We start from the raw sequence: 10,189 nt of genomic DNA, 5'->3' as shown, positions 1-10,189 counted from the left end.
ATCCATAAATTTTTATTTTGGGTCTGGGTGTGATGTATGGCCGACTTTGTAAAAAGACAGTTTGTAGGATGGGCAACATGTTAGTCATACATACATAATTTCTATCAAAGGACATATTTGGAACTAAGTAGTCATTTGTATGCTATGTAGGTAGTAGGTACTATGGGACTAGGCGAAATATAATCAACATGAGATTTTGAGCACACAGTGCTAAATCAGTCACCTATTCTTAGCTAGTTAATTTTTAATAAAAAGAATTTATAGCTATGGCAGAACATAGGGGGCTACAGAAGAAGTCCTCTATTTCTAAGAAGGAAGTGGGTACCTATAGTAGGTAAGTTCAAATCCACATTACTTTTTGGATCTTGGGTTTACAAGTTCCCAGATAGCAGGTAAAGTATCGCTATAGTAACCTAGCATTTCTTGCCACTCGAATCGCAGGTGAAATATACGATTAGAAAGTATTCACCAATAATATTTAATTAGTTATATCAGGGCAACGTAAAAATGAAAATAAAATCTGAATAATTGAATATGACAACACAATTTTCCACTGTTGCAACACTAAACCTTCTTCGATTCTCTGTGATCAAGGTCATGTCACAATATAATCGCTCTGATTTGTGAACTGTTCAGAAAATGTTTTGTCTCTTTTCTGTAACACCATAAACCTACAAGCCAAGCTCAGATGTCTAATGGCGTCTCGCTCTAACTTGTATCTTTATATTTGGAAAGATAATACTCCGCCACAAATGAAATGAAAGCTAATGGCTGCTGTACTCTAATCACGAAACAGCTGATATGCGTCTTTTAGTTTTACATATAAATCGGTGTTTTGTTTAAATTTATCGTTTGAATTTGCTTAGATGAAACGTTATTCGTGTGACAATTTTGTGTGGATATCAGGGTTGGTGCAGTTCTGTTTTAAAATCGATTTTTGAAGTGGTCTGTTGTGAGTTTTCTACATTGCTGGCTTTTTCAGATGTCACTGACCATACAGCAAATAATTTTGGATGCTAAACGACTTGCGGGACGTCTCAAAGAGCGCGAGACTGAAGCTGATGCTTTGCTAACCGAAACTCAAACTGCTTACCGACAAATACATACGATGAAACAGGTAGGTTGTTGGAATGTGATACGAGTACAGAACTGTGACGCTCGCTCTTGTCTATTGTCTGAATATCTAATTATTAGGACGAGATCTTTTAAGTAATCATCATTACGAGTACTATTAGTACTAACAGGATCTAAATGTGATGTAAACATATTTTGAAAAGAGTTCCATGACCTTGTGGTTTGTTTTTCTTATGTTGTGTAAACAGTTGGCTTTCACATAAGTCAATTAGCCACCTCCTGGATTAGCTGAAATGTGATCAACATCCAACATACAGAGCCTAGTATTTATCACCAAAATGTTTAGAATGATATAAATTGAACGGCTAACCTATTTTAAAATTCATAGTTTGAAGATTTTTACATACATTTACATGTTATTGACATTATTATGTTATCATTTAAGGATAATATCTTCTACCTTACCCTATAGATATTCAAATTCATTCAAAAATATTGACTGTCTGTATAATTATGGAGGTATGTGGATCGCCTTAGGCATGTTAGTGAAAGGTGTACCATGATAGATTTAAAAAGATGAGCTGGCAAGTTGTCAGTACAATATAGTAGGCTATATACTTACATACATGTTATGTATTAAGTTTCTCATTGGACAACTTTGGCTGGTTGCCACATCTCCAGTACTTTCATGGTAAAATAACAAACATAAATTGATGGTTACTCAACAACCACTTTCATTGATCTCTTAGTGCTGATTTTTCCAACTCTAGATATTTTTTTCAGTAGAATATGTTTGAATATTTGTCAATTTATTTATACTAAAAACTGTCCAATGTAAATTTTATTCTACAGCTAAGAATTATCTGTTGATTAAAAAATCAGCCCATAGAATAAGCAATATTTTTCACGAACATACGAAATTGATTCTAAAATGCTAATGTTGAGCTTGTTTCTCTTATAATTAATTCTAATTAGACTTTTTCATTCAAGTGCTCAACCATTTGACAGAAAATAAACTTAGATTTTTAATACAAAAACAAACTATTACTTCAGTATACAATTCGGAAACTTTAAAAGTCTTATGTAAATAATATAATAAATCAATAGCTTTTCCTGTTATTTACTTTGAAAGTAAAATAGGTACATGTTTATAATTAGAATCTTATTTAATAATGTCTATTTATGTTGTAATGACACATATATGGGAGGAAATTATTATTCTAAACATAAAGTAAAACATAATAAATACTATGCAGGTTGTAGATTTTATATTCCATGAATGTATCACACAGTATGGTAACACAAGTGCTAAAATATCCGAAAATGAGTTAAATATGCCAAAGTGTCTATAAAAATCTATAAAAACCTTAAAATTATTAATATTAGCACTGGCCCTTGCCTTACCAAAGGTGCGATATATATTTTTACAGGATCATATAGGTACTATAATCTGTCAATCTGTCATATTCAATTATGCAAAATATTTAAATAAAATTTCAGTATAAAGAAGAAGTTGATACTTTGAATGAGGCCTCTCGTGAGAGACCACGTGGGGCTCTCATTGGCAGTATTGAGCGGGAGTCACGTCTGATGAGGGATGTACAACGTGAGAATGGTGAGCTGAGGGCAGCTCTGGAAGATCACAGACGAGCATTGGAACTCATCATGTCCAAGTACCGACAGCACACTGAGAAAAGAGTATGGGAGTCACGGATAGATTTTACAAATGCTATCAATGAAAAGCAGCAGGAGGTAGGTGGAATTAATCTATTTTCCAATACCTATGGGTTATTTATAATTAGATAAACAAGTAGGCAAAAGTACTACATACTTTACTCCCACACATTTTGTAAGGCCGATGAACTAAATATAATCATTGTAGTAAAATGTTAATGTGTATTTATATATTTCGAGTATGGATTATTACTTAATTAGCTGTCTCTAATTTGTAGCCTTATTTTATTTGTCCACTTTGTACAAAGCAAACAAATGAATAATTCCTTGGCTTTTAATTACAGTTGATCCGGCAACAAGCTGAAAGAATTAACGAGATGACAAGTATTATGTACAAAGCCGTCACTTTGGATGAAAATAGTGATGCGAGGAAAGAAGAGGAACTCTACCAAAGGCTCATTACAGAAAATAAGGTGAATGAATAATATCTATGTAACTAGATTGATTTTGGTTGCCTTATTGTTATTTTGTTGCAGAAAATAATTCAGCTTCATGTCATTTCAGGGTTTGAGAGAAATGCTCGATCTGTCAAGGAGATACGGGTCAGACCGTCCGTGTGTCCCGCTCACGGAGGACAAGGACGTGCAGACAGATGGGCCGCCACTGTCTGGCGCGTGACGGTCCGTGCTCGAGCCCTGCCGCCTGTGAACGCACGGCGCTGGCGGCCCTGGAATCGCCGCCTCGCCGCGACACTCTCATAGGTAGACAACACACCTCCTGTCCGCACATTTGAAACCCTAACAGCACGGACTCTTGTACTCAATAGTGTGTACATATTTACTTAAGAAAACTACGTAACTCATGTGTCCAAAGTCCCTCAGAAGTTATAATCCAGTACCAATGAAATTATGTGTAGATGACTTTAATATTATATTGTCCAAATCTAAGTTTGGATGTGTCGTGACGGTTATGACGTCGGTATGCATTCGAATTTAGTGACAATAATTGTCTTATGGTATCCTACGTAACTATTGGGCATTGTGGCCCGGATTTCATAACAGTAAGTAATCTTAATACGTGATTGGGCTGATTGTAAGGCAGTTGTGATACAACTGTGACGTACTTGCTGTGATATGACTAGCAGAATATCATCCACTTCGACTAGTACTTACTGTCCACGTTATGAGGTGCATCAATGTTGCAAATGAGATGATGAATCGGATTAATGTCAGATGTGCCGGCAGGGTTGTATTGATTTGCTAACAACAGTCACCGTTCCAGTATACAACTTGTATTTTATTGTTACTCACAGGTTTTGGATCTTAGGTCTTTTGACATACGTACCTTTCAGATTCACATTTATTTTAAAAATGTGAGTGTTACAAATTAAATACAGCGAAGAACTACAATGTAGCTATTAAAACATTTGGTTTATCCTTTGGTTGTATTTGATGTTAAATATTATAAAATAGGAATATATTTAAATGGCGTTTCCAGTTAGAGCTCATGTTATATCTATAAATAGATTGTATCGTGTTCACACAACGTCTATAATGATAATGCCATTTTGTGTAACCAAATCACTTGATATGGCAGAAACTGTGATCTTTAGTATTGCGCTGTTAAGTTGTAGAATGTTTCATTCACTGTGCTTCACTAAACACTCAACCACTTATTAGACTAATTGATGATAATAATACATAACTTCATTTGTTTTAATTCATATAATATTAGACATCTTCTTATTGTAATATAAAGCTTGCAACATCATGGCATGTGTGGTTGGTCACCTTTTAATTTGAATAAAGTTTAATGAAATATATTTATCTCAAACCATAATATAATCTATCATTTGTTTGTAATACTCGTCATATACCTACCATAGTTATGTTTTAAATTCTAGTAAATGTACTTTGTTTAGCATGATATTAGAATTCTCGAATTACATTTAGAATTAAAGAAATTGTAACTTTTATTTGTCACTGCTCTTACGACCTCCTTGATGTCCTGCAGAAAGATATATAGGAGGGTTAAATTGAGTATTATATTATCATTACCTAATCACATGTTTACTAGTCAATTCATTGAGCAGGTCTAATACTGTATACCTAACACTGCATAGGGGTTTATGTTTTAGTTCATGTTGTTGAATCATAGTTAAAATAGAAAGTAACCTGCATCATCTGTTATGATTGTTGAGTGTGCAAATTGATTGCAATAGTGTTTATCATTAAAGTATATGCAATATTTTTTCATGTAATTTAGCGGGATCAGCTTTGAATGTTAGCATAATGGTAGAAGTTGTAGATGATTCTTTGTAGGGAACTTCGTAAATTCTTAATGCCAGAGGCAAATACAAGCAATACACTAAGAACTGTTTTACATGTAAGGTATCTTCGTTGACTCAGGCTCACTTCATGATCATTACTTTAGTGTACAATAGGGTAGCTGTGCTTGTCTTGCATTTCATTGGAAAGTAATATAGAATAATATAATATTTACTCATCTACAGGATACATTCGATGCAATAATTTGAGATATGACAAGGTTCATTTATGAGATTTATAATGTTCTTAGATATTAGAGATGAATAAAATTGTTATTATATAAACCTACGACTTGATTTTCCCTTTACCTGGTTGTGTGGTTTACTTCGTTTATAGGACAATTTAACCAATCACCAATGAAAATTTTAAGGATAATGTTGAGTTCTTATTTCCTTTAAGTAGTTAATAAGTAACCTTGTTAAGATAAATTTAGGAGTGCTTACTTGTGTTTGTATCTTATGTTTATGGTCACTGTGCCGACACACCCACTTGCACAAATAGCAAAATGTTAGTAAATTGTTTTATTTACATTCATTAACTGAACAATCAGGTTTAAAACACCATTATTAAAATCAATATTAATATAACCTTAGTAAAATTTATGATAAATGAATTTTGGAAGGAAATAGATCTTTGTTAAAAACTATTTTTACAGTTAATTAGATGTTAAATTATATTTTAAGGGTCCTCATTATATGGCTCCAGAATATATAGAAAATATTATAATTCAAATACCTATATTGTATGTTTCTTAAATGTACACGCTTGTATGAGGTTTTAAACTTAAAAACACATGTAGTTGAAAAAAGTTTAGAATAATGTTTCTGCTTAGTTGATATGCATTTATATTATACCTCATTATTGGGAATTATACCTCCTATTTTGTTAAACCTAGATGGTTTCTTGTGGAACCTTTATGTAATGTGCTAAAATCTTTAGTTAGAGACAATTTATGAAAAATCTGTGTGATAAATCCAGTCCACTTGAGACTTGTAATTGTTTCATATCTGGCAATGCCGATAAAATTGGCGTAATGTTTCGAAGACATACATAGATACCTCTGTTATGAGCAATGGTAGGGGTCACTAGTTTTTTCTGCTGTAGAACAACACTGTAGAGCAAAATGATTAATGTATGTTTAATTAAAAATGTAATTGATAATTATATGATATAAAAACTAATAATTCTTTTATTACAAATATCTTCTGTGCTCTTCCTTACTGTTACAGGTATTGATGATTAAAAAAAATACACAAATATCGATTATCACTTTATTATTAACAAATATTTTTTCAATCTTAATAGTTAAGAATGTAATGAGTCACAAATTTACCATAACTATTAATGTAATGCTACACATATTTTGGAAATTGATTAACAACTACTATTTCTTTAAATTAGCACTTTATATATTTTATTATTATGGTACAATCCTGGCTGAGTTCACTTCACTGTTCACTTTTGTCCACCCCACAGATACAATATTTAATTAGGCAAAAATTAAGTCATGGTTACACAGTCAATCTAAATTTTCTACAAGTTGCTATAATAAAGTTTCAATATGTACAATGTTAATAAGAAAGTAATAAATAAAACCCACAGATGTGACAAAGCAGTATATTAGACAATCTTATTATAACACAACTCTATCTGAACCCCCAGCTATGCAAACTGCAATATTCAAATGTAACTTATGGATCATACTCTTGTTTGAGTATAATCTGTGGGGAACTTGAAGGAGTGTTGACCGAGAGCCTGGATGTTTGGCAGCAGACCTGCGTTGGGGATGATGTTCCATGATAGAGTTAGAGTAACGTTGCTGTGACCCCTGTAATAAACAAATAAGAATTTTAAATCTAATAAGAATCATATAAGATATATAAGTGTGACAGCACTGGTAACAGATAACATAAAATTTGTGAAAGGAGTAGTAGTTAAAAAAAAACAGTAAGTAAATATTGAATTCTATTTTCTTGGTGTTCAGGAGGGTAACAGGAAAAGGTAAAATAAAAATGGACATTGGGTAATTTTAAATATGTTGAAAAGTGTAGATGAACATCCTAATTATTATAAATGAGATGAAACAACATTAGTAATATACATTGAATTAAAACTTACTTCAAGCCATTGCCATCATCCCAGAAATAGTATTTCGTGTTCATGTTCTTGAAATCTAAGATAGCATTTTCCCCTCTGAGGATGATTTTGTCCCACAGAACAACCTGGTTTAATTCATTGTTTGGTGTGATGTATTCAGCCGTGAGGTAGAGGAACAACTGCTTCACGTTCCAGTTGAACAGGTGAGAGAGGTCCGTCTTGAGATCGAAAGTGAGGAAACCAAGATCATTTCTTTCCCTTGATGCTCCATAGTCTGGCACGTTCTTACTGTAAGCACCATTGTGAATTACTATCAACAAATTGAAATATAACCACAACAACTGTTCGGAATACTCACACGACTACTTTTACTGTGTTCATTTGTGCAGCAGTCCTATAATCCACGGTTAATGTGGATAAAAAGCACAGAAAGGTTAGACATGCTAATACACTTAGCGTGTACGTAAGTATTGCGTTTCCTCTTGTTAACACAGAATACATTTTAGAGCTATATTTTAGTTAACTTTCTTCTTAAAAATATGCAGCGGTGGCATAGAAAACCACTGCAATAGGCGTTTTTAAAATGTTGTTTGATTGACGTTGCTGTTTATTTGACAGATAGGACACGTCACTTGTCAGTGACAGTGGGGTGAGTGTTCATTTTCGTTCGGATATTTGTCGAGTCGAGAATAGCTTTCATCTACGATTACTTTTTTTAAACGTTGGTGTTCTATATTTTAATATCATTTAAAATTATGAAACATCTGTTCCAGTTTTTTCTTAATTTATTGGCGCAGATTAGGTATCTAAAGATAAACGTTTTTGTTTATTTTTTTGTAGTTGTGTGAAAGGGTATCAAGTAATTGCACTGAGTTACCAATAGTTTTTAGTTGTCTCTTGTTTTCTGGGTTTTAATTTATTTTGGAATTAGTAAGCCAGGCTTATTATAATTGTTTTTACAGTTTCTAATAGGAAATAAATTAATAAAAAGCCATTTAATAATAAAAATATAGAAGAGTAAGTATATTTTTTATACACTTTTATTAATGAAATCTGACTTAAATATAATAAGTATAGCCACGAAGAAGACAAATAATGTGCTTATATTTGAAAGAAAGGCGTTGTTACAAGGTACACCTCCAGGTATGGATCGGCAGAAGCAAGCTCGGGTGACAAAACTGCCGTTTCTTTGTTCGTAACAGCCTCTTGATATTGCTTGCCCGTTGCTATCCACAGCTCTTGTACACATGTACGTCGAATTATCAACTGTAATTTGAAAAAACAATATGTTTGTTATTCTGACAACAATTAGATTGTATTTGGAATTAAATTTGTCTAAATCCTGCTGTATTTGCTGACTTGTCGAGTATCTAGGTACCTACCGAGGAGTAAGTACTATCGGGATATTTTCGGTTCTTTGAAAACTTTCAGTAACAATAGGTTTGCACTATTGCAATATAAAATTTTATTTGTCTAATAAATGGTAGTAGGCTCACTTCTACGACATGAAAGTTGGCGAACAGTGACTACAGTTGTATAAAGTATTTTGAAATCGTAACAAATAGTGCTGACAGGTCAAATGTTAATTCACTCAAAAAAATTGGCGAGTGACGTCTCTGAAATTTCTTTCTTACCGACTCCATCGAAATAATGAGTGTACTGTACACAAACGTCATTATTGGCTAGAACGCAAGAAGCATTTCCCCTGTGGTTCCTCCAAATATAATGCACGTCCGGCCATGATCCGTCATCTGAAACATACGAAGATAGTAAAGACTAGCTGTAGAATACGAGTAATGACTTCTGACAGAATTTGTTGTTAGCCTAAGTTACCTACTTCTTAGCACATCAGCTACATGCCAATAAAAAGGTCCCGTTAAAATCGGTCCAGACATTTCAGAGATTAGCGGAACAATCTATATCCAGAGGATTTTTGTTTAATTTTGAGTAACATGCTCCTTTCACTCTCATTGAACATTATCTCCTGCATGATAGTTTTAATAATATATCTACGGACGTTGTACACTCACGAATACTTAAGACTGTTAATAATTGTTTCTAAAAAAAGTCCCTAAATTATGATTAAAGTGATTCATAGCATTTTACTTGGATAAATTACTTATCTACGTCTTAAGATTTGTAATCGAACAAAGCTATTTGGATTAGCAAGTACAAAATATATCTAAAATTGTATAAAACAGAGTACATTTTACAATGTTAAGCTATCAGCGTAATAGGGGCTATATTTCATAAACTTACAGGAGACAACGAGCGGTTCGGTGCAAGGCACCCCCTCAGACAGCCTTGTCGCATCCTGGCACGTAGCGTTCAGAAACACACTGTTGTTATTCCATCTGGGACCTAGCCAAGTAAACTGGAAGCATCGGGCTTCGCGGTCATCTTCCGCCTCTATATTTTTGTCATCTTCTGCAGTTATAGATACTGCACCTGCATTAGAAAATTAAACAGATACTTAGGTAATAAATAAAATAATAGATAGGTAATTAAATGTTCGAAGTTCTTTGCCTATTAGTTTTTAAAGTTGTATTTCGATCGTGGATGAAACAATGATAGATAGAATAGCCTAGAAACGATGGAATTGCAGAAGTTTTTGACACGACGACGATGATGATGGAGTGATCACTTGAACTCTTTTGTAATAGAAGAATCGCTGCGTCGTGTGTGTGCTCCCTCGCGTTTTAATTATTGTGTAGTATGAGTAGTAGAATATCATTATAAAGAAATTAGTAAGGAAACTTACATGCCAATATAATGCACAATGAAATAAAATAATAATATCTGGACATCTTTCACTTTGTGTTGAGTTCTCAACTAGATCCAATAGACTTTGAGATTTATAGTTTCTTCTGAGCACAATAAACACACTTTATTTTCAAATCATAATAATACGAAACTGTCAATTATCACTTGAATTAATTATTTCTTCACATTGCTGTATATTGTTTATCGGGGAGAATCGCTTTACGTAGAATGATTGTCTTATCAAAACAATTTTA

The 10,189-nt window shown here is 33.2% G+C and overlaps 2 protein-coding genes across 2 annotated transcripts; one reads left to right on the top strand and one right to left on the bottom strand.

Moving 5' to 3' along the window:
- Positions 1-738: 738 nt before the first annotated feature.
- On the top strand, positions 739-6,259 carry LOC118263388 (FGFR1 oncogene partner 2 homolog). The gene is made up of 5 exons (XM_035575336.2): positions 739-907; positions 983-1,117; positions 2,575-2,826; positions 3,093-3,221; positions 3,313-6,259. The coding sequence occupies exons 2-5, from the start codon at positions 983-985 to the stop codon at positions 3,424-3,426; spliced, it is 630 nt and encodes a 209-aa protein (XP_035431229.1). The 5' UTR covers positions 739-907; the 3' UTR covers positions 3,427-6,259.
- Positions 6,260-6,332: 73 nt separating this feature from the next.
- Positions 6,333-10,173, bottom strand: LOC118263785 (signal peptidase complex subunit 3). Its single transcript, XM_050705459.1, is given in 7 exon segments — positions 6,333-6,903; positions 7,194-7,460; positions 7,531-7,699; positions 8,334-8,438; positions 8,807-8,923; positions 9,432-9,620; positions 9,934-10,173. Coding segments are annotated over 7 exon segments (1,023 nt in total). The 5' UTR covers positions 9,980-10,173; the 3' UTR covers positions 6,333-6,773.
- Positions 10,174-10,189: the final 16 nt, after the last annotated feature.

This window comes from Spodoptera frugiperda, chromosome 27 (assembly GCF_023101765.2).
Source record: "Spodoptera frugiperda isolate SF20-4 chromosome 27, AGI-APGP_CSIRO_Sfru_2.0, whole genome shotgun sequence".
In the NCBI taxonomy this organism is placed as follows: Eukaryota; Metazoa; Arthropoda; class Insecta; order Lepidoptera; family Noctuidae; genus Spodoptera; species Spodoptera frugiperda.
Note: the sequence above shows the minus strand (reverse complement) of the source record. Positions and strands in the feature narration are given on the sequence as shown.